This window comes from Salvelinus fontinalis, chromosome 17 (genome assembly GCF_029448725.1).
Source record: "Salvelinus fontinalis isolate EN_2023a chromosome 17, ASM2944872v1, whole genome shotgun sequence".
Classification (NCBI taxonomy): domain Eukaryota; kingdom Metazoa; phylum Chordata; class Actinopteri; order Salmoniformes; family Salmonidae; genus Salvelinus; species Salvelinus fontinalis.
The window spans coordinates 29,201,503-29,225,897 of record NC_074681.1 but is presented as its reverse complement, the minus strand read 5'-3'; the positions used below and the strand labels follow the sequence as shown (position 1 = coordinate 29,225,897).

Below are 24,395 nucleotides of genomic sequence, written 5' to 3'. Positions count from 1 at the left end.
CGAAAGAGTTCATTCAGCCTCATTTACTGCCTTTTTAAAAATAATATCTGATATGGCTGACTTGCTTAAACAAATATGGTTTCTACTGACTCCTTGTGGATTTGTGTAAGTTGATAAGAATTTTCCTTCAATAATAACGAATGCCGTCATGAATTTTACATTTCTAACCATGCGCAAAAAGTAAATTCATAATGTTTGTTCTTATATCATTAACACTTATCTCTAAGGACTGTATAAGCAAGTGCAAGCAAACGATCTGCGACGAGGTAGGCCTATTCGTTCAGCTTTGAAAATGGACAGACAGAAATTCAGATAGATGTTAGTTCAGCTAAATTCAGCAAGATGTCGAGGCCTTAATGTTAATCTTCTTTAAGTTACCACAGAGAGAGAGAGAGAGAGACGCAGTTAGCCTACCAATTGAAGTATTTTAGGCCTATGTGGTCTAAAAAGGATGGAAAATGTAATCACTAGCATCCACTTTTATAGACAAAATTCCAATGCACAGACAACGCAATTCGCAGACAAAACAACCCTTGCAATATCAACTGGAATAACATGGGTCTATTACTGAACTTTATGTAGCAAAAAAATATTTGAATGGGAAGAGACTTTCACTGGCAAACATGGTTATGGACCCAACAACATTATATAGTATCCCCTCCTCATGAAGAAAAGCACATGAGCTAATACAAGTAAGTAAACAAAACAATGAAATGCATCATTACAACATTCTCTAAAATTATGAATAAGATACTAATGAGATAGACCTATATAAGCAATATAACAATTGAGATGTACAAACTATGGCATAAGGGAACAATTAGTGGATAAGAGGCTAGCCGTAAATTCAATAAAGACATTAATGAGTGAGCTAAGATGTCACGCTTGTTGAAATGAGTGGACCAAGGCGCAGCGTGCGTAGAGTTCCACATTATATTTAATAGTGAAACTTACAACAAAGAATTTAACAAACATGCAGTATTGCAGTGCTCAAGGCAACTATACAAAAACGATCCCACAAACAACAGGTGGGAAAAGGCTGCCTAAATATGATCCCCAATCAGAGACAAGGACAGACAGCTGCCTCTGATTGTGAACCATACCAGGCCAACAAAGAAATAGAAAACATAGATTGCCCACCCTAGTCACACTCTCACCTAACTAAATAGAGAATTAAAAGGATCTCTAAGGTCAGGGCGTGACATAAGACTTACGCAGTGGGCCGTTCTTACAATATTCTTCCTGTACACCAAGTCAGAACCCTAGGATAAATAACGGGGGCATAAAAGCAGACAATGAAAGCTCAATATTTGATAATGACATTTCTCTAAAACAGACTGTAGACTATGTGTGCTCCACCAAGTCAGAACAGTACGCTATGTTCTGAGGGGGAGAGGAACCACATTCTAAGGTTGAGACACATGGGCTATTAACAGCTTACTCCACAACATACTCTTAGTATTACTTTCTTAGCTACAGTATACATATCACCCTGGCATATTACATCATTTATGCAGTAGCATACAGGACATACACTATATATACAAAAGTCTGTGGATAGACCAACATTGGCAGTAGAATGGCCTTACTGAAGAGCTCAGTGACTTTCAACGTGGCACAATCGTAGGATGCCACCTTTCCAACAAGTCAGTTCATTAAATTTCTGCCCTGCTAGAGCTGCACCGGTCAACTGTAAGTGCTGTTATTGTGATGTGGGAGCATCTAGGAGCAACAACGGCTCAGCCACAAAGTGGTAGGCCACACAAGCTCACAGAGCGGGGCTGCCGAGTGCTGAAGTTCATAGCGCGTACATATCGTCTGTCATCGGTTGCTAAAGACTTCTTTGTCGTGAGCTTCATAAAATCGGTTTCCATGGCCGAGCAGCTACACACAAGCTTAAGATCACCATGCGCAATGCCAAGCATCGGCTGGAGTGGTGTAAAGCTTGCCACCCTTGGAATCTGGAGGAATGGAAAATCGTTCTTTGGAGTGATAAATCACGCTTCACCATCTGGCAATCCAACAGATGAATCTGTTCAGCAGATGCCAGGAGAACATTACCTGCCCGAATGCATAGTGCCAACTGTAAAGTTTGGTGGAGGAGGAATAATGATGTGGGGGTGTTTTTCATGGTTCGGGCTAGGCCCCTTAGCTCCAGTGAAGGAAAATCTTAACGCTACAGCATGCAATGACGTTCTGTGCTTCCAAGTTTGTGGCATCAGTTTGGGGAAGGCCCTTTCCCATTTCAGAATAGCAATGCCCCCATCGAACACCTTTGGGATGAATAGGAATGCATGCTGCGAGCCAGGTCTAATCGCCCAACATCAGTGGCTGACCTCAGTAATGCTCTTGTAGCTGAATGGAAGCAAGTCCCCGCCACAATGTTCCAAATTCGGTCCTTCTTGTGGGCAACCTTTGTCATCAAAGTCTGGCGTTATCTGGACTTATGATGCTTTCAAGACAACTGGGATCTCGAAGAAAAAAACAAGGTCAATTCCTGACGTCAGTGAACTTCAGTCGGAGCTCTAGAAAGAGACCCGAGTTCCCGACTTGTAATTCCGAGTTGGATGACCGTTCAAAACGTATTTTCCCTGTAGAAGCTCGTTTTCTTCAGTTTCCAGTTGTCTTGAAAGCACTGAAGTCTGAGATTTTCCAAATCCGAGTTTCCAGTTGTGTTGAATGCAGCAGAAGTCATACTGGATTGACAGCATGGCCAATTCTACCTTTTCTGGCCCATGGTGTTGCATGTGAATGTTTATCCTTTTATGCTTGTACAAGAGTCCCTTTCAGACAGATGTTTTAAATATTTAAACCCAGACCTGGAGCACACACCCTCTCCACCGAATAGCAGGCAGGGGAAGCAAAATAGTGATTGCTTTGCGACGCTTGCAGTTAGCCACTGATTCCTTCCAAACCACTCATTGTTGAATTTGTGATTTTCCGACTTGTTGTGTAATGTTTACGTCCAATGGCCAAGGAGCACCCATACGTTTTATCTATAATTTCTCTTCACAGGACAAGGATTGAAAAGGATTTGCCAGTAGATTGTCGACGTGATTCATGATGATGACTGCTTGACTAGCTAGCTAGCTTGCTAGCTAAGATTGTGAAAGTATGATGTTGACATGATCAGTCCATTTAAAACTATGGTAGATATAACCTGATTTGAAATAATTGTATCTGTTGCCAATGACCTTGAGCCTTCTTGGATGGGTCCTTTTTTATGTAAATCTATTGCAGCACCCAAGGGGGCTTGAACTGCCTAGCTCTCCCTGTAGATTCTGCGGCGACGTAGTGTCCTCATGAGTGACAGAACACTGAGAGCCAATCACGGTGCAACTAGAGAAGATTACCAATGCCTACGCTCTGTATATTCACAGTCTGCCTTTCCACCACAGAAAGCACTGAGATAGGCTGAAACACCTGCATTTTGGAGCTGCCTTACTCAAGAAAGAGACAATTTTTGTATGTGACTTTATTATATTTGTATTATTATTGTTTGCAAACTGATATGTAAAGCAAATTAATTGCAAAAAAAAACAGGCCAATTGTTATTCCATTTTTTTTGCTTAACAGGTGGGGCTCAATGACAGGGCCCTGAATGACGAGTCGCCACTGATTGTTGTGCTAAACAGGGCTCATCTGGAAAAGAGACCTTTGTCTCAGCATTGACTCAAATCAAATCAAATTGTATTCGTCACATGCGTCGAATACAACAGGTGTAGGTAGACCTTACAGTGAAATGCTTTCCCACAAGCACTTAATCAACAATGCAGTTTTAAGAAAATACCCCCCAAAAAGTAAGAGATAAGAATAACAAATAATTAAAGAGCAGCAGTAAACAACAATAGCGGGGCTATATTTATTTATTTAATTTTTTATTTTACCGTTATTTTACCAGGTAAGTTGACTGAGAACACGTTCTCATTTGCAGCAACGACCTGGGGAATAGTTACAGGGGAGAGGAGGGGGATGAATGAGCCAATTGTAAACTGGCTCATTCATTCAAACATGGGGGTACCGGTACAGAGTCAATGTGCGGGGGCACCAGTGTCGAGGTAATTGAGGTAATATGTACATGTAGGTAGAGTTATTAAAGTGACTATGCATAGATAACAACAGAGAGTAGCAGCAGCGTAGAAGGGGGGGTTCAATGCAAATAGTCTGGGTAGCCAATTGATTAGCTGTTCAGGAGTCTTATGGCTTGGGGGTAGAAGCTGTTTAGAAGCCTCTTGGACCTAGACTTGGTGCTCCGGTACCGCTTGCCGTGCAGTAGCAGAGAGAACAGTCTATGACTAAGGTGACTGGAGTCGTTGACAATTTTTAGGGCCTTCCTCTGACACCGCCTTGTATCGAGGTCCTGAATGGCAGGAAGCTCAGAGGAACCCTCTGTAGTGCCTTGTGGTCGGAGGCCGAGCAGTTGCCATACCAGGCAGTGATGTAACCCGTCAGGATGCTCTCGATGGTGCAGCTGTGGAACCTTTTGGGGATCTGAGGACCCATGCCAAATATTTTGTCTTGGTGTGCTTGGACCATGTTAGTTTGTTGGTGATGTGGACGCCAAGGAACTTGAAGCTCTCAATCTGCTCCACTACAGCCCCGTCGATGAGAATGGGGGCGTGCTTGGTCCTCCTTTTTCTGTAGTCCACAATCATCTCCTTTGTCTTGATCACGTTGAGGTAGAGATTGTTGTCCTTGCACCACACGGTTCCCTATAGGCTGTCTCACTGTTGTGTCATCAGCAAACTTAATGATGGTGTTGGAGTCATGCCTGGCCGTGCAGTCATGAGTGAACAGGGAGTACATGAGGGGACTGAGCACACGCCCCTGAGGGGCCCCCGTGTTGAGGATCAGCGTGGCGGATGTGTTGTTACCTACCCTTACCACCTGGGGCGGTCTGTCAGAAAGTCCAGGATCCAGTTTGAGAGGGAGGTGTTTAGTCCCAGGGTCCTTAGCTTAGTGATGAGCTTTGAGGGCACTATGGTGTTGAACACTGAGCTATAGTCAATGAATAACCTTCTCACATATGTGTTCCTTTTGTCCAGGTGTGAAAGGGCAGTGTGGAGTGCAATAGAGATGGCATAATCGGTGGATCTGTTGGTGCGGTATACAAATTGGAGTGGGTCTAGGGTTTCTGGGATAATGTTGTTGATGTGAGCCATTACCAGCCTTTTAAAGCATTTCATGGCTACAGATGTGAGTGCTATGGGTCGGTAGTCATTGAGGCAGGTTACCTTAGTGTTCTTGGGCACAGGGACTATTGTGGTCTGCTTGAAACATGTTGGTAATACAGACTCAGACAGGGAGATGTAGAAAATGTCATTGAAGACACTTAACAGTTGGTCAGCGCATCAAAATAAAAGTTAAACCATGTAGAGCTAGCTATTCATGAATATGTAAAGTGATCTGCAGACTTGGAATCAAAATCCTCACAACATACAGTGTGTCATTCCATTTAAACTGTGACTCACTCATAAAGTATAATGGAAGGCAAATTACAGGGTAAAGAGAAGCAATTAGGCAGCCTGTATTTTTCAACGGCTAATGGCCTGAATGAATGCCTCTTCATTGTGCATTTTTTTGAATTATTAGCAGATATGACTTTCTTGTTGCTTAAAGGCCCAATGCAACCTTGTTTATATCAATATCAAATACTTTCTGGGTAACATTTAAGTAGCTTACTGATTTCCATTCAAATGGTCAAAAATCACTTTTAACACAAAAATATTTTTCAAGCAATAATTTTGTTAGGACTGTCTGTTAGTGGTCTGAGTGGGGAGGGGGAAACTGAAAACAATCTGTTATTAGCAGAGCAGTTTGCATGTCTCTTTGTTAGTGGTCTATTAACCAATTTACTGAATGTTGATGTCACGCTGATTAGAAGATCGTGTGTAGATTGTAACTGTCAGGAAATAACACTAATCAAATGTTTTCATACTTTGACACTTTAAGTTTCATCAGCTGTTGTACGATATGATAAAAAACAAAGGAAAATTCGATTTTTGACTGCACTGGGCCTTTAAATGTTCTTGTTAATCATATCTATAATTGAAGGCTCGGGTAAATGGTCTCATCTTTCTATGAAGAAAGTGTTCAAGTTAAAATGTGCAGTGATGTCTATTGAATACCACAAATGTAAAGTCTGGATTCATTCAAACATGCAGACTGGAAATTGTGGAACTGTGGGAGAGATCACATACAATTATTTTGTGTACTTAATACAAAATGATGAATGCATCATAAAGGTAGCCTAAGTTCAATATAACAATTAAACCCTCCATAGTTCTTTCAAATACATCATTATCTTTGTGACCTGTTGAGTTAGTTCTCCATAAATGTATGAAGACAATACCCACAGTCAATTATAAAATAAAATTGGCTAGTTTGATAAAATCAGTGACTCTGAAAGTTAATGAAATATCAAATATGTTTGTTTCAGGCAATCTCCGAGCAAGCATTCTGGGAGTGGGTGAGGGAGCAAAGAAATACTATTTGCAAAACAAGAGAGGCCATTCTTTCTTTCCCCTAGGCAAGGTTCATGGCAGGGTTATTATAAAAGTACTCCGTTTATCATAGATATTCCACGTCAGTAGCATAGTAATTTAGCATCTTGAAAAGAAGAATGGAATGTCCAAGCTTTGTTCTTCATCAACACTTTTTTATTCATATGTCAATGTGATGATCTCTAATATTTGACCTTGCATGTCTGAAATATTTCACATAAGAAACAAAACAGATGGCTTGGAGCAAGATTATAGCAATAAAGGACATTCCGTAAATAACATGCTTTTTATGAAACATGTCTTAGGCCCTTTGTAAAGCAGGGTTGCTTTGAATCTCAGGTTGTGGCTGCCCTGCCTCTGACTGAACGAATTTCATCATAAAATGAACAAATGAAAGATGCATTTGGATACGGAGGGCAAGCCAAGGTCAAAGAAACAATCCTGCAGGCTCTGTTCATTCAATGCTAGGCACACACTCTTAATCTGGTGATGTAACAAGTTTCTGCGAAATTGAAAGAGTGCAAGATCTTTTCTCTCATCTCTGTGAAAGACTACAATGAACCCATTTTCAATCAACAGACAATAAGCCATTTGATTGCTAGGGAACGTAATGATTTAGTGCTGTGCTGAGGGGGATGATTATAATGTTTATGTTTGTGTTTTATTTTGCCAGAGAAGAGCTGATGATCTCCTCATCGTTTGACAGTCTGGAGGTTTTACTGGACTCGTTTGGCCCGGTGCGTGACTGCTCAAAGGACAACGGTGGTTGTAGCCGAAACTTCCGCTGCATCTCTGACCGCAAGCTTGATTCCAGTGGATGTGTGGTGAGTGAGTCACTGTACTGCCTGGGGATTGCCCTCCTCTCAGAACCGCCTTTCTTTATTTCTGCTTAGCGGCCATGAAATGAACCAAGCACGTTTTAATATATTCAACATCTGTCAATGGTTTCTACTTCCTATTAAAAAGGTGTGCTCCAATTGTTTGTTAGTGTATCACTCTTCTTTGCAACACATTATTTGTCACCTGATCCGAAAATCTCAGGCTGTCAACGAACGGTATTTCAAGCGAGTTAATTTCTGTTCAAGTACTGCAATACACTCAAGACATTAGTTTAAGGTGTACTTGGGTAGGTACTGTTTGTGATCCAGCATTTCTGATCAGATTACTTTCTCAGATGACTCCCTCTAACATTTGATTGAAAGAGAAACTTTTCAAAAGTATAAAATATTACTCAAATGCTAATCATTTCTTGATTTACATTTTCCCAATATTCTGCCAATATATATATTTATATATTTTTTATTTTACCCCTTTTTCTCCCCAATTTCGTGGTAACCAATTGGTAGTTACAGTCTTGTCTCATCACTGCAACTCCCGTACGGACTCGGGAGAGGCGAAGGTCGAGAGCCGTGCGTCCTCCGAAACACAACCCAACCAAGCCGCACTGCTTCTTGACACAATGCCCACTTAACCCAGAAGCCAGCCGCACCAATGTGTCGGAGGAAACACCGTACAGCTGGCGACCGTGTCAGCATGCACTGCTCCTGGCCCGCCACAGGAGTCGCTGAACGGGAATAGTTTGCAGATTATGGGGAAATTATCAGACCAAAGGTGATGACACAACAGTTCACCTGACACAAGACTGAATCCAAACATTACACTGTTCATTTTATGTGCATTTTACATTTACTGTACATTTCACTGCATTTCTGAAAATATAAAATATTCTGGGTACATTCAGTTACATGATAAGAATATTCCTGGTAAATATGGGGTAATTGCAACATAAGACTAAGAAACTGCAAGGGTTTGAGTGAGAGGACTAACTGGTGTATCCAAGTGACCACATGCCTCGCCTAGTTCCTAAGTAATTTCAATGCACTTTTATGACTCAAAGAAGAGTCTTCAACGATAAGGTTGTTTTTTGAGCTCTCCTAGCTGTGCCGTTGACGAACTGGAGCAAGCACACTTGTTGTTATTTTGTTTGGAACACAACCCTGCAATCACACAATTACTGTTGTTTTTTAGACAATCTAACAACAGTCCTTTATAAATTGCAATCTTGGTCAGTTGGACATCATTTGGGCATCTATTGCCAACATGACTAGCAAAGTTATAATACGATATTACAGTGTTAGGCATTCACAATGCAATTCAGGGAAACCGATCATCATTTTGGTGCGCATAGAAAGGAGTCGTTCAGGTGCGTGTACCACGGTGAATTCTCTTTACAATAGACAAACAGGCTCATTCTGTTCAGAACAACCCAGGGTTTGACGCCATGTCATCTTGTAACTGTAAATCAAACATAGTGATCATAAACATTGACACTGTATATGACATGAGTTTTATGATAAGGAGTGCACATCGTGAAGTGCACAATTGGCTTACTTGTATGACATCAAATTGGTATTTATTATAATCCTCAACGTCTCATCTTTCAAAATATGAGACGGCATTTCCCTCACTCATTTGCAAAAGTTGCCCAATTAGCGGGAGGTATCAGGGAAACTTCTTGTCGCGCGAGGTGCTCAATTTCAGAATGGCTGTCAGTCAAAATCCATACAGTGCTGTGAAGCGCAGAGACATATCTCTGACGTAGTATGTTGCTGTATAGCCACTACGTTCCAATTTAGGCGTTTATCAGTGCCCAAATCTGCCATTTTCAACCCGTATATGGGTATGAGTATAAAGGGCTACTGCATGATATCAGAATGAATTTGGTGCATGTGTAGGATTGGCTTTCAGATTAACAATGCCAGAGCTAAGGCACATTTTCTATGCATTTCAGTTCCAAATGTCTGCACTGTATTGATAATATCACATTTGCATCACTTTTCAAAACGTAGCTGTCAAAATCCATTGGTTTTAAGAACGGTCAGAATGTCTCAAAACATTTGTTTGACATGGCTACCAAGACCAATCCCATTCTCAAACTCAGCAGTGAGCTGTATGAAATGTCTAAACCAGTTTTGACCAAGATGTTTGTGCAGGAAACTATATTTCACGCTTGAATGTTAATTATATATGAGCAGACACAATTATTTTAATCAACAACAAACATTCATAATTGTATCTGTCACAGTTACAATTGCAATTTGAGCACAGAGGCCATACTTGAATATCAATGTAAGTGTTCCTTCATAGCCTGGGGTCCCTAGCATAATCTGAAAATACATCCATTTCCTGCACCAATGCAATTAAGATTCCTGGTTGTTAGGCCTGACTTGGCTTGCTGTTAATTCAGAAAGACATGCATATAAAATCACCTAATTTGTATCTTTGGGTCTTTTTAATGCCACAAACCTGCTGCACAACAAAATTGTATTTCCTTGCCAAGCAGTTAGATTACGCAAACAATTTATTGCCCGTTTGAGAGCATTTGCCTTCTGCTCTAATGGTGCTGGTGGTCAGACCTTGGTGAATGTAGCTGTCACAGAGTTCACAACTAACAGCCTGTGCGCTCACTGACATTGCACTCTATACGGTAGAGATGTACAAGACTTTTGACCTATCAGTGGTTTCCAGTAAATAAAAGTCATGACTAAATATATAGATTGCTGACAAAATATTGAATAGGTTTGACTTTTAAACACAGCGGAGAGTATTGCAATATCAGAGGTCAAACAAGAGATCAATGTCTTATGCGATGGAAATAATTATTATATAGAATTGAATGATGACAGGAGCTCTATTGAGCTCTGAAGTAGACAGCAGTTTTTAACAAGCACAAGCTTTATGAAATAGCGACTGTAGACCTTTGCCCCCAGTTTACGCAACTGCAAAATACATTCAATCATCAAATAAGCATCTTATTTTCATTTTTATTTGTTTTCTAAGCAATGAAACAAAAGCCCTCATCTTTTTAGCAACCGATAATAATAGATATCCATCATGTTGGTATTTATTTCTAAACCATTACTAGTATACCTCACGCTGTTTTGGCGGAACCGTTTCAATTATTGTGATATAGATTCTTGTCTGTCTCACCCAGACCAACTGGAAGTTCTGGATTTATGGTTTATGGTAATTTAAGGTTTAATCTGGACATACCATTCATAAACACATTTACAAGCTTTAAATAATGGTTAACATGCACTGAAATCCGCAATAAGGTATTCATCTTAGCGTTTTTTTTATGTCCTACTAGTTCTTACTAAGCGTCCGCTCTTGTTACAGCAAGATATCCAGGATGCTGCCATCTGTTGCATAGATATCTTGGTGTTTTGTAATTACCTTGTGACGAGTTATATAAATTATATTTTCGTCCGTCTAATCATACTGGTAACTGTCTGGGACTCAGACCCCGATTCCACTTATAAATTAACACCTTGTCTGAGTCCATGCTGCCAGTCTCGTCGTGTTTAATATCTCTCCTGGCATGAGCCGACGCCTCCTGACCCCCTCTGTCTGGCTGATGTATGGCACTCCTGGGGAGAGAGGGTGCAGTCGTTTGGAAGTAAAGTCTAATAATCACCAAATGATTATGTGATTAATTAGCTCTTGTCTCCTCCTGCTAGAACAGGGGAAACGTGAGACTGTCTGTCCAGCCTGCCTGCCACCAGAACAAATTGGGCCCTGTCCAAACAAAGCGTGTCAGCCTGTGGTGTGAGATGTGTACCTACAGAGGAGACCTTAGTATTTACATGATTCAGACATTAGAACTGCTATCACACACTTACAGACTCCCTGCACTGAGTATGACCAGGGTGGATAAGTTCCCCAATGTCTCAATTTGACTCTGTAATTGTTATATGGATGCTCATCCTTTCATTTGATATTCCATGGGTGAAGACAATTTATCACGTGGCTTCAGGACTACTGGCCTCCACTTCTACTGAACTTCATCAATTATGTCAAATGTACATTTTAAAAATGAGGTGTGTAGTTTGGGAGTCTTATGTACTTTCCCCCCCAGAGAAATATATAGATATAACTCACATTTAACAGAATGCTCAATTGTGCCAAGAACCTTAACATGCTTAACGTGCTTCACATGTGTTGCTAGTTGATGCACTTTGTCACTTTGACGTAGCAGATGTATGTCAACGCAGGCCACATTCAGCTGAATTTGTTCTGTCTTGGATCACATTTTGGGCACTAAGCGGTTCTGAGCTGAGTCGATACTTGGCTGAGGTATTCTATGAGCATACTCCTAAAGAGGAGTGGGTGGTCAGCAGAATGCCACTACTGATGTTTTCCTCTAAGGATCACTGGGTGGATTTAAGGTACTCCATCCTCTTTTGGAAAAATCTGATGTACTGCCACAGCTGTGGACAGATGCCAGAGCATGTTAATGCACCACTGTAATCCCTAAAGCTACCTCTGAAATATGACCTTTTCACACTTGCTAGGACCGTGGTAGATGTTAGTAAAAAGTATTTATAATCAAACCCCCCCCCCCCCCCCCAAGAAATTGGTTCCGATTTTGGTTCTGACATTGTGAAAAAGGTACGAACTGTTAACTACTGTTGTGGTGTCAATATGTTTGATTTACAGGAGAGCGTTATAGAATCTTTGTACACCTGTTACAAAGTTTACAACAATTCAAATTATATTCCCAAGAGGCTATTATATCATTGCACTCTGGATAATTTTGTAACTCTTAAGACTACCTGATATGCCTTGATAACCTCAACGATGACATTTGAAACCAAATCTATCTTCCTTGCCAGTGTTGAAAAGTTTTCAATCTCTATTGTCCACTTTCTATTTGGCGAATTTGGAAATGGCATAGCTTATCCAACTTGCTATGTACAGTAGCAATACCACATGGCTGATTCCCATAAGCTGGAAGTAAGCAGGAGGAATGTATCTCCATTAGAAAATAAGATTAAAAGGCAGTGGTTCAAGGGTTTTTCCAGTTCAGCCTAAATACAAAGCTTCACAAGCCTGTACAATGCCATCATATACAGTACTGTCTCATTTCGTTATAGGGATACTTCAGTATTTTGGCAATGAAGCCCTTTTCTACTTCCCCAGAGTGAGATGAACTTGTGGATACCATTTTTATGTCTCTGCGTGTAGTTTGAAGGAAGTTGCTAACTAGCGTTAATGCAATTGCTATCTAGTGTTACCACAATGACTGGAAGTCTATGGTAACTGCGAGAATGCTAGTAGATACCATAGACTTCCAGTCATTGCACTAATGCTAGTTAACATTGGCTCACAAAACTACCTCTTACTTCCTTCATACTGGATGCAGAGACATAAAATGGTATCCACGAGTTCATTTGACTCTGGAGAAGTGGAAAAAAGGGCTTCATTGCCCTTTAAACAGCCGGTAAAAGATGTTGTTTATTTTGTGGTGAAACATGAGTTTGTTATTTGACCAAGCAACACAAAAAAGAGAGAGAAAGAGATATTTTTGTAAAATGAAAGAATAATTTTTATTGACATTATTTAATGTTTCTACCATGGTGTCACGGCTGATTAGGTGTGTAGATAGGAATCAGGCGCAGAGAGCAGAGAGGTCCAGGGAAAAGATGCACTTTAATGCGGCACCAAAAGTAAATGCCCAAACACGCAGGGCGCAAAACACTGACCAACCCAACACAACGGGTAACACGGTCCAGAGCACAAAACACTGACCAACCCAACACAACGGGTAACACGGTCCAGAGCACAAAACACTGACCAACCCAACACAACGGGTAACACGGTCCAGAGCACAAAACACTGACCAACCCAACACAACGGGTAACACGGTCCAGAGCACAAAACACTGACCAACCCAACACAACGGGTAACACGGTCCAGAGCACAAAACACTGACCAACCCAACACAACGGGTAACACGGTCCAGAGCACAAACAACACCAACGACACAAACGCGAACATGAAAATAATCCCGCACAACAAAGGGGCGGGTTCCACACGCTAAATAAGGGAAGCAAATCAAGCACACACAAAATAGGAACAGGTGTAACTAATGAGACAAAACTAACCAAAAAGAAAAAGGGATCGGTGGCGGCTAGTAGGCCGGTGACGACGACCGCCGAGCGCCACTCGAACAGGCGGGGGAGCCAACTTCGGCGGGAGTCGTGACACATGGAGGGATGGATCTTTAGACTTTTGCCATTTGTCACATTATCTGAATGATTTTACATCATATGATTCACTCAATCATGCAATGTCAATTTCTAAAATGTTCTTAAAGTGGAACACTTAATATTTGCATTGTTATCAATAGAAATAAAAATCCTCAAACAGTATAAGGCAAGCACGTCTTTAATGATCACCATTCTTTGGACATTGGGGAAATGCTCCTGAGTTCTCCTATTTCTGCATATCATTGAACGGAGGCCTATTACAACACTCAATAAGGAGAGATGTGGGGTTCACAAGCAAGAACTATCAATACATGAATTCCTCTCTGACATCCCTTTGACACACGACACACTTCCCCATTGCCATCGATTGCAAAGAGGCCCAGTGATTTAAGGAGTCTCTGCTACAGATGAGTTAGGAGATTCAATGTACCATGATCTTTACATTACAGGTGATAAATCAGTTGTCATAGTGCTCATAGCCATGCGACAAATCAATGACAATGAGTCCAGAGAGAGGCGAGGTACTCCTGTTACTACATGTGCCTCACTGGCCATTGATACTTTATCAACTACCACGTCCATTAGCCCAATGGTTAAACAATTGTGTTGGAGGGCCAACCAGACCTCTTTGTATAACAACATAAGTGTTAGGCTTCAAAAAGCAATGTACTGTACTGTACCTGTCCTCTACACTGTTGTCAGTGGTGGGATGGATCATCATGATCTAGGAAGGGATTTAACCCTCGCGCAGGTTGTAGACAATACGGCTTTTAAAGGTCATTTTGCATGTCGGACAGAGCTGACATGCAGTGTTACCATGAATCAGATCCTCGCGAACACTGAAACATTGCCTAAAAGCCTAGTTGTTGACAAACTGCGGTCGGATTGAATCCCAGCCCTAGTGTATGTATGAAATGGGGGGGGGGCGACATAAACCTCATTTACAGATGCACACAATCTGAAATCTTACATAAATACAGAAAACTCCACAAGGCCTGATGTAGGAAAATTGTGGATTTTTGATGAAGTTACAATTCATATTTAATGTTTTTCCCCTCATCCCTATGGTGAAAAAAAATATTTATTTCATGCCTGTTAATTTCCTCATCACCCCTTGGTTATGAGTCTCATGCTAGGCTATCATGCAGTATGTATGATCCATCCACATAGAGCTTCGCTTCAAACATAGCCTACCGCAACAGTCTGTAAAATCTTTACGTCTGAATGTATTGGTCATGATCAAATAATTAGTGACTTGGCGTTAGGTCCAAACTTTTTCTCATATGATCCTGTAAAAACAAAAGCAACAGGTTAAATTCCCCACAGGGTTACTCTTTCAACCTGTCTAACACAGACTAGTGTTAGGATGTCATGATGCCAAGGTCGATGGGCACTGGAGACTTTGAAGAGGAAATAAATAAATATATTGTCGCTTATGCTTCCTTATTGCTTGAAGGCAAACATAGCTTTTCCCTCTTTTCTCCAGGCAGGGATGCCTTGTTAAGTATCATCCCATCAAAGTCCCCTTTGAAGGAATGGCTTACAGAGAACATCATGTGAATTTGGCTTCACAGGCCTCTGAAAAATGCTTTGGGAGGCACAGGGGAGTCTTTGTAACTATGGATGCAGGTGTGGAGTTGTAGAAGTTCTGCAGGCCTCTGTGAATGTATGCTACCTTTGTGCCTCATATATCTTGGTTAGCAGCACGTTCTTTGTGGTGTGAAAGAGTTTACAGAATGTTATTTGGGAAAATGTAATCAAAGCCTTTACCTTGATTTTTCCAAAAGTTCTCTAATTTTGCTTTCCCACTTTTCTATAATTCGTACACACACATGGTATCTGGATGTGTCTGATCTCTACTTATTTCTGTGTGAACTAAAATCAGATCACATCTCATATTATTTTGATTAATCTGTAGCCCTATTGTTTTTGACAATCTGTGACATCCTTTATCCTTTATTCCCACTACTTGTAGTGCCCTCCGGGACTGAGCCCTATGAAGGATGGCACAGGCTGCTACGACCACCACATTGGCATCGATTGCTCTGATGGCTTCAACGGAGGTTGTGAACAACTGTGCCTCCAGCAGCTCGCCCCCCTGGAGGACGACCCCACCCTCTACAACATACAGATGTTCTGCGGGTGAGAGAACACTACTGAACTTGGATTTGTCCCAAATGGCACCCTATTCTCTTCATAGTACACTACTTTTGACCGGGTCCCATACTGTGCCATCCCTATGGGCCCATGGCCTCGTCTCTGTGGCACTGAGCTGACATTGCATGACACTGAACTGTCATATCCTAAAGTGTATAAAAGGATTGAATTGTACATGGTAGAACATTTAAACAATGTCATGAAATTACTGGTATGTCCTTCTTTTTCACCTCAGTAGATTCCTGGTGATTGTCAGGCATTGTCATGACATAGATTTAGTAGGAAAAGAAAGTGCAGCAGTAAGTATTTTAAATGTCAGCTGTGCAGTGCGTTAGTCACTCAGAGTGAGTTGTCTCTTCCCCTTGGAGAGGTTGTCTCTTAAAAGAGAAGGATCTTTTGACCTCTATTTTAGTCTGTGTCAAGTCTTCTCCTGACTAGTAAAGTCTTTCTGATTGTAGGTGGCAAACGTGTCATTTTCTATCATATGAAACATGATAATATGACAGAGAAAGTGAACCAGTTTATACAGTATGCCATGTGCATTAGGACTGCATTAAGACATATCTAACCCTCTTTAGTAACACTTTCCTGTGGAAAGAACAATGTCATCATGAAGAAAGCTTCTTTCAGTTTAATCCCTGGCCGTTTTTCGTATTGCCTTTTGATGCATTTTACAGAGCTCGCTAGACACTGGGATGTCAAAATGTCATAAATATGAAAGAGTCTTGAGAAAACTCACACTGTTTGAATTATTTCCTTTTTGAAAAATGAAATGGGGGGTTTGTGGTTCACTGAATTGATTTAATAGCACAATAGGACAACCATAGAATTGATCAGCACACTAGAATCGTGAAGCCTATTTTGTGTATCCCCTTGAACTCTGTCATAAAGAGGTGCACTTCTGAGTAACTGGTGAACCATGAACACAAGTAAAATAAAGAAAAAATCCTCATAGCTAGCTAAAGTGATGTTTACATAATGTTAAGATGGAATTTCATGCACTCTTCAATCAGTCACAAAGTAACTTATTCAATCAAATCCGGTACAAGTAAAAAACAACCTAGTTTTTATCCCAGAATTGACTTGAATTCAAACAGATTTTGGTCTAAACCCTGAATATGACTATATGTATTAGAAGCTACATGTTTAATCTAGATTAAACAATCTATTTTAATATAATGTAAGAACACATTAAACGCTCAGCTCACACTGCTACCATTGTTTTTTCTGGTTGCCGTTGTAGCTGTATTGAGGATTACAAGAGAGGTCAAGATGGTCGTTCCTGCCAGCCCTTGTCTGAAGCATGTACTGAGGGACTGGACTGTGGGGAAACAGCTGACGTCCCAGCCAACCAAACCGTTTTTGGGGACCTCTTCTATGGCTACAACAACCATACCAAGGAAATCATCTCTGGTCAGATCCTCAAAGCTACCTTCAGGTAATGTATGAGTTGTGTCATGGGTTTTATCTCATGTATAAAATAGGTTAAGGGATAATCAACAAGAGGCTATGTGTTCTATGGAAAATAATAAACGATGTGGAAGGTGTGTTTCACGATGCACTAGCTGAGTAGAACTTACCTTCCATGGAGTTGCATTCTTTTCCAGAGAAGTTTTGAGCCACGAGTTGATTATCCCTTCTATACAATGGCTATAATTTAACACATTGCTGCTAGAAATGTGTTAATTTGCCACTAGAAATGTGTTCGACATCCACTGAAGTAGCTGGCAAGTTTACTAGATAGCGACTGTAGTTGCAAAGGTAACCAAACAAACAGACTTGCTAGCTTAGCTAACCAAACCATCAGTCCTAGCTTGCTATTATGAAAATCAAATTTAACAATGCCAATAATGTTTCCAATTCGACTTTTGCTTTCAAAAGCAGCTCAAACATAGAACATGTAAGAATGAACTATAGCCATTGATTTCTACCTTGCAAATATACCATGTGTTATAGGGAAATAATGCACGACCTAGAATGCCCATCAAGCCAATCAGAAACAACTATTCAACAATGGCATGGTATAAAAATGATTAATGATTGATTCATAGTTGCTTAATTGGTACACCGGTAGAGGAAATGCATTTATGGATTTTATTTTATGTGTAGAGATGTATAGTAGACTAAAGCAAGGTGAGCGATTAATGAACTCAGAAGATTAAATATGTATGGCATATTTCAAATGTACTCTTCCCTCCACAATGAAAATGATCATAATGATACCACATTACATGTCAATATGAATACAGTGTATCCTGTGAATGAGGATCTAAAGATATGCTTGCAGTATCTAACAAAATGCACAGCAGTCCCTGTTTTGATGTTTGTGAATTAGTTCTGTGGCAGCATGCTTTGAAGGCTGCTTAATTACCATCATCCACTCACGATGCTTCCTTTCCGCTGAAGTCAGGAAGTCAGAAGGTCACGGAAATAATCTGCGGACCTGAAATTTAATTTGGGTGCACATGGATCCCACAGCCGGAGGCAGTTCATCCACTTACAATATCTCACATGAGTGCTAAAGGAAGGTGAACGAGGGAACGTTAATATCATCAAGTAGCTAAATCTCAAATGCTCTGATCTCCTCATTTTGAAAGCATAGGGAGAGACAGCCAGGGTTTCAGACAGACTTTGAAAAGCACCAAATGCTCCTGTGCAGAGTGCAGGCAAGCCTCTTTGGGGAGCCATAGTTAATGCAAACCCTCATTTTACAAGATGGCAAAAAGTGAATTAAAAGTCACCAGGAGCCAGTTTGGTGTAATGGACCTTAATTGGAGCAGATCAAACTTTGAATGTGCAATGAACAAAGGGTCTGTACTGGTGGGTTCATTAAGCCTCACAAGAATGCCATATTGATGTGACAAATAATTGGAAACTAAAGGAAATAGTCAACGTTGATACATAGGAGGGATAGTGCTGGGATGTAAATATTACTGCTGATGTAGCAGTGCAGGGAATTTCAAATTTAATCTAGAAAAGTATGAATGAACATTCTCTCAATTAGAAACAAATGCTAATGTTACAGATTTTGATTATTTCAAAGGAGAAAATGGCCAAACCAACTTCAAAATGTATATTGCCTTGAAGTATTGTCTTTACATTATATAGGTTTATATACGCTATAAAAAAAAAAAGCCATTTTACTGACACCCCATGGAAAGGAATAACTTATTGTGGGACTCATGGATGGTTTTCAAAGAGTCACCATGAGAGACGTCATCAAAGTCTTTCCTGGAAAAAAAGTTGAGAAAAAACGGTATTATTCTGTTTCATACTCACACCAGCCTGGTGCTTGGAGCTTCATTGGCGCTTCTTCAAAGCCCCAACCCACGGTTCTGGAGTGTCACAAAGCATCTGTTTCACTCTTTGACAGTAAACGAATGAAAGGCAAGAATATGACATTTGAACGCTGTCTGATCATTAATGTAATTTGTAAAAAGTAATGGAACTTCAACTATGACTATTTTCAAATTTCCGAAAAGCACAGAAACCACATACAGTACATAGCTGCTGGATAGAAATGGAAGCTTGGTTCTTCAAACTCCCAAGCTCAACTCTTCCACACTCTACTGTACACAGAGTGTTTCACAAACTAGACAAAATATGCACATTCCCTCTGAGTCAAGTTTGACTGTTGATCTTTTATTTATTTGAAAAAGAGGCATTCTACCCCTACCTTTTTATTTAGCCTGGCTGGAACAACAAAAGGAAGGAAATTAAAGGACACATCTAGCAGAGTGAGCAGGTACCCACTGGCTCTTCACAGCCGGTGTTGCTGGAATAAGATGAGGCTAGTCTGTACCCAGTCATCGGGAGCAGAGCGTGCTGGATGGCCAGGCTCCAGGCTGTGCCACAGAGCTGCGTCTGATTCTATCCACACAGGGCTGTGGGCTCTGCTTTCATGCTCACCAGCCTCTGAAACACTTTTCATGTTTTTAAAAAAGGTAGATGTCGTTGTCAGAATCGCTCATGCTACCCGGCTGAATTTCAGAGTTAGCTTGGTAATTATTATTTCAAAAGTTTCAGAGTTTTCTGTGGAGGATTGGAGGTAAATAAGAGGTGTCACACAATCTTAGCCGGAGCTTTTATGTGGCTGAGACCGGCATAGACACAGAGTTTTATATCAAAGGCACATATAAGGGAATATTCCATTACATTTTGTTCTTCTCTTGAGCATAGAGAGGGAGATGGAATGGGATCTCAGCTGATGTCTAGAGACTTTGCAGTGATGCGATGTCCCACTGCTAGATCTCAGTGTCTCTGAGGGAGGCAATGAAGTCCATTAGAATAATGTGAGTTAAAAAGGCAACCTCTTTTCATTATTTCTCCCCTTTGGCTCCTCGTTCTTTGCTGTCCTTGTTCTCTCTCTCTCACTCCTCCACACAACATGCTTAGAGCAGGTTTTAATTAATATTTTAGTGCCCTTTGTTCTCATCAGGGCCTGCTTGGGATCATGATTAAGACCACATTCCCAAACTACTTGGTGGGGTGTCTCCTCTCACCCCCTCGGAGGAGGAACACCTTAATCTACTCGCTTAATTAAAATATAAAATGTCTGTCTGAGCTAGATTGATTATATTGAACACTGGAGGCCATTGCCTCTATTATTGGACCCTGTAAAGATTCCACCCCAGGGTCATTCCATCAGTTGTCGTCAGATGTGAGCAACCCCCCCCCCCCCCCCCCCCCCCCCCCAAAGTTTAAATGTCAATCAAAAGGACTGTGGTTGAGGGATGTCATAGTTGAAATTATAAAGTTGGCTGAAATCCTGAACCCCCAAAATACATTTTGACTTTAGTTTGTCAGGTCTTGAAAGAAACGGAAATACTTTTTTGACATCCATGCTCATCTCATCCCACAACTGATTATAATTTGATTAAAATAGTTCCAAATTCTACTTTTAATTGTTGTTTGTTAGATACCAAAGTCTAAAGAAACTCACAAAATGATATTTACATTTGACATTTTAGTCATTTTAGCAGACGTTCTTATCCAGAGCGACTTGAGTGCAGACATTTTCATACTTTTTTTGTGCTCTTACATTTTGAGGTCACAGGAAAAGTAATTTGTGATAAAGTTTGGCAGTTAACTATGCTAATTTGGACTTGGCTTTAAGCCAGTTTAACAATGGCATATTTCATACCGGTACACCTCCTTTTTGACAATACTAATTAACGACAATGGCACATTAAAACCATTCCACCTTCAAGGCCCAAGGTGCATTATCCGTACCTTTTCTCTAGTTCCTTTGCTCAAGCGGTAAGCATTGTTATACTATGCCTAAAGCAGCATATTTGATTTGTGTGAATCTAATTTCCATGCTTTAAATTACTGTTAACAATGTGTTTCTCTTCCTTACCCCTCTCCATGGAATGGCCATACAAATGAAATGGCATACATTATTGCAGGGTTTCCAATGGAAGGTCAGTGTCCTCATCCACATAGTGTCTCAGAGTAGAAAATTGGTTGTAAGTGCTGAGAATAGAGACATTTTACTCCTACTCTTATGGGTAAAAATAAAAGCTATACATGAAGCCTCTTTAGTCATAAGAGTCCCACCTAGTCAACAGATAATTAGGAGACCTCATGCATTAGCTGACCTAACCAGTTAAGAGTTACCAGCAGGTGTCTTGATAATACAAAAATGCAGCGAGTCAGTGGTTCCTGCGCCACATGCAGTTGGAGTTGTTAAAATATTATTTTGATACAGTACCAGTCAAAGGTTTGGACGCACCTACACATTCAAGGGTTTTTCTTTATTTTGACTATTTTCTACATTGTAGAATAATAGTGAAGACATCAAAACTATGAAACAACACAAATGGAATCATGTACAGTAGTAACCAAAAAAGTGTTTAACAAATCAACATATGTTTCATATTAGAGATTCTTCAAATAGCCACCCTTTGCCTTGATGACAGTTTTGCACACCTTTGGCATTCTCTATACCAGCTTCACCTGGAATGTTTTTCCAAAAGTCTTGAAGGAGTTCCCACGTATGCTGAGCACTTGTTGGCTTCATTTTCCTTCTGCGGTCCGACTCATCCCAACCCATCTCAATTTGGTTGAGGTCGGGGGATTGTGGAGGCCAGGTCATCTGATGCAGCACTCCATCAATTTCTTTCTTGGTAAAATAGCCCTTACACAGCCTGGAGGTGTGTTTGGTCATTGTCCTGTTGAAAAACAAATTATAGTCCCACTAAGGCCAAACCAGATGGGATGGCGTATCGCTGCAGAATGCTGTGGTAGCCATGCTGGTTAAGTGTGCCTTGAATTCTAAATAGCTCACAGACAGTGTCACTAGCAAAGCACACCCACACCATAACACCACCTCCTCCATGCTTTACGGTAGAAAATACACATGCAGAGATCCTCCGTTCACCCACACCACGCCTCACAAAGACACGGCGGTTGGAATCAAAAATCTCCAATTTTGACTCCAGACCAAAGGACAAATTTCCACCGGTCTGATGTCCATTGCTCGTGTTTCTTGGCCCAAGCAAGTCTCTTCTTCTTATTGGTGTCCTTTAGTAGTGGTTTCTTTGCAGCAATTCGACCATGAAGGCCTGCTCTCCTCTGAACAGTTGATTTTGAGATGTGTCTGTTACTTGAACTCTGTGAAGCATTTATTTGGGCTGCAATTTCTGAGGCTGGTAACTCTAATGAACTTATCCTCTGCAACAGAGATAACTCTGGGTCTTCCATTCCTTTGGCGGTCCTCATGATAGCCAGTTTCATCATAGCGCTTGATGGTTTTTGCGACTGCACTTGAATAAACTTTAAAAGTTCTTGAAATTTTCCGGATTGACTGACCTTCATTAGTAATGATACTGTTGTTTCTCTTTGCTTATTTGAGCTCTTCTTGCTATAATATGGACTTGGTCTTTTACCAAATAGGTCTATCCTCTGTATACCCCCCTACCTTGTCACAACACAAGTAATTGGCTCAAATACATTAAGAAGGAAAGAAATTCCACAAATTAATTTTTAAGAAGGCACACCTGTTAATTGAAATGAATTCCATGTGACTACCTCATGCAGCTGGTTGAGAGAATACCAAGAGTGTGCAAAGATGTCATCAAGGCAAAGTGTGGCTATTTGAAGAATCTCAAATAAAAAATATATTTTGATTTGTTTAACACTTTTTTGGTTACTACATGATTCCATATATGTTATTTCATAGTTTTGATTTCTTCACTATTATTCTACAATGTAGTAAATAGTAAAAATAAAGAAAAACCCTTGAATGAGTAGGTGTGTCCAAACTTTTGACCGGTCGGTAGTGTATGCATAGTCACTTTAATAACTCTAACTACATGTACATATTACCTCAATTACCTCGATACCGGTGCCCCTGCACAATGACTCTGTACCGGTACCCCCTGTATATAGCTTCGCTATTGCTATTTTACTGCTGCTCTTTAACTATTTGTTACTTTTATCTCTTACTTTTTTTTAGGTATTTTCTTAACTGCATTGTTGGTTAAGGGCTTGTACGTAAGCATTTCACTGTAAGGTCTACACCTGTTGTATTTGGCGCATGTGAATAATAACATTTTATTTGATTATCGCAGGTGACTTGATGCATGCTGGGCCAAAGCGATTTAGAGTTGTTAAACGGGAGTGGCGAGTGTGTTGATATAACGGTCATATCGTAAAAATTCTGCTTTTACCAACCAGCAGAATTGGTTTAAAATAAGTTATGCATGCCGAGTAGGCAAAGTGATGGTGTCAGGTGAAAATGATATCAAATGTTTTACCATTGCAACATTTAATTTACAGTCACATTCGGCGTGGTTGTCTGAAGCATGCTTTAGTGTTCATAGCTGGCGAGGCCTCATCACGATTGGTTATTCGCCATTATTGCGGTACCTCAAACTGTCGTGATTACCAGCGGAGATAAACGTTTATGAATTGATTTTACTCCTGTTTCAGAGTTTGTCTGGGCAGTGTCTTAACATTATCCTAAAACCTACTCTCAGCTGGGAGTGTTTTTTTGTCTTGAAACAGCTTTAACATGCTTTGTGGATATAGGCCCAGGTTTAATTTTCACACAATGCCTTTCCCAAAGGGGAAGATTTTAGCTAAATATGCACATCCATTTTACAGTTACATCCATTTCCTGCTAGTTCTAAGTCCCTAAAAGCTCAAGTATATTTGTCACTGGCACAGCTATGGATTTTAGATGTTGACAGGACTATTGCATTTAACAGTTATGAAAACCTTTTCTAATTTGTTACTTCAAGGGATAAATTATTATTTTAGAGGTGGTTGTAAGAATATATTAAGTAATGGGAGTGTGATGCTTCAAGACAGACATTTGTGTTTGGAATGTGGAAATAACAAAATGGTCCTTTCAATAGAATCAGTCATTTTTAATTCATAGATGAATAATAGGAGGGGATTGTAACTGCATCCCACCCCTTTCCTGTTTCAACCCAATTATGGAAAGTTGTGTTTAGAGTATTTTAAGATAATGCGGTTTATTCTTGGTTTCTAAATTAGATGTGGCTGCTAACCTTCAAGTCAGAAGAATCGACTTAATATGAGTAGATATACTGTAGATGTACTGTACAGAGCCATTGCTCAGCTTTTTGTGTATTTTTTTGTGTGCGTTTTCTTTTTATAAGGTTGTCCCCACAAGTTATATCACTATTGAATGGATTGGCTTTCATTATTTGTC

The 24,395-nt window shown here is 40.4% G+C and overlaps 1 protein-coding gene across 7 annotated transcripts in view; it reads left to right on the top strand.

Annotated features, from left to right (window-relative positions):
• The window catches only part of LOC129814121 (astrotactin-1-like), a 269,237-nt gene that overhangs the window by 113,833 nt on the left and 131,009 nt on the right, over nucleotides 1–24,395 (top strand). For all 7 annotated transcript variants that reach the window (XM_055866935.1, XM_055866939.1, XM_055866938.1 and 4 more), the window contains 3 exons: nucleotides 7,177–7,327; nucleotides 15,531–15,697; nucleotides 16,956–17,150. In XM_055866935.1, coding sequence (XP_055722910.1) covers nucleotides 7,177–7,327; nucleotides 15,531–15,697; nucleotides 16,956–17,150 — 513 coding nt within the window. The remainder of the gene's footprint in view (nucleotides 1–7,176; nucleotides 7,328–15,530; nucleotides 15,698–16,955; nucleotides 17,151–24,395) is intronic.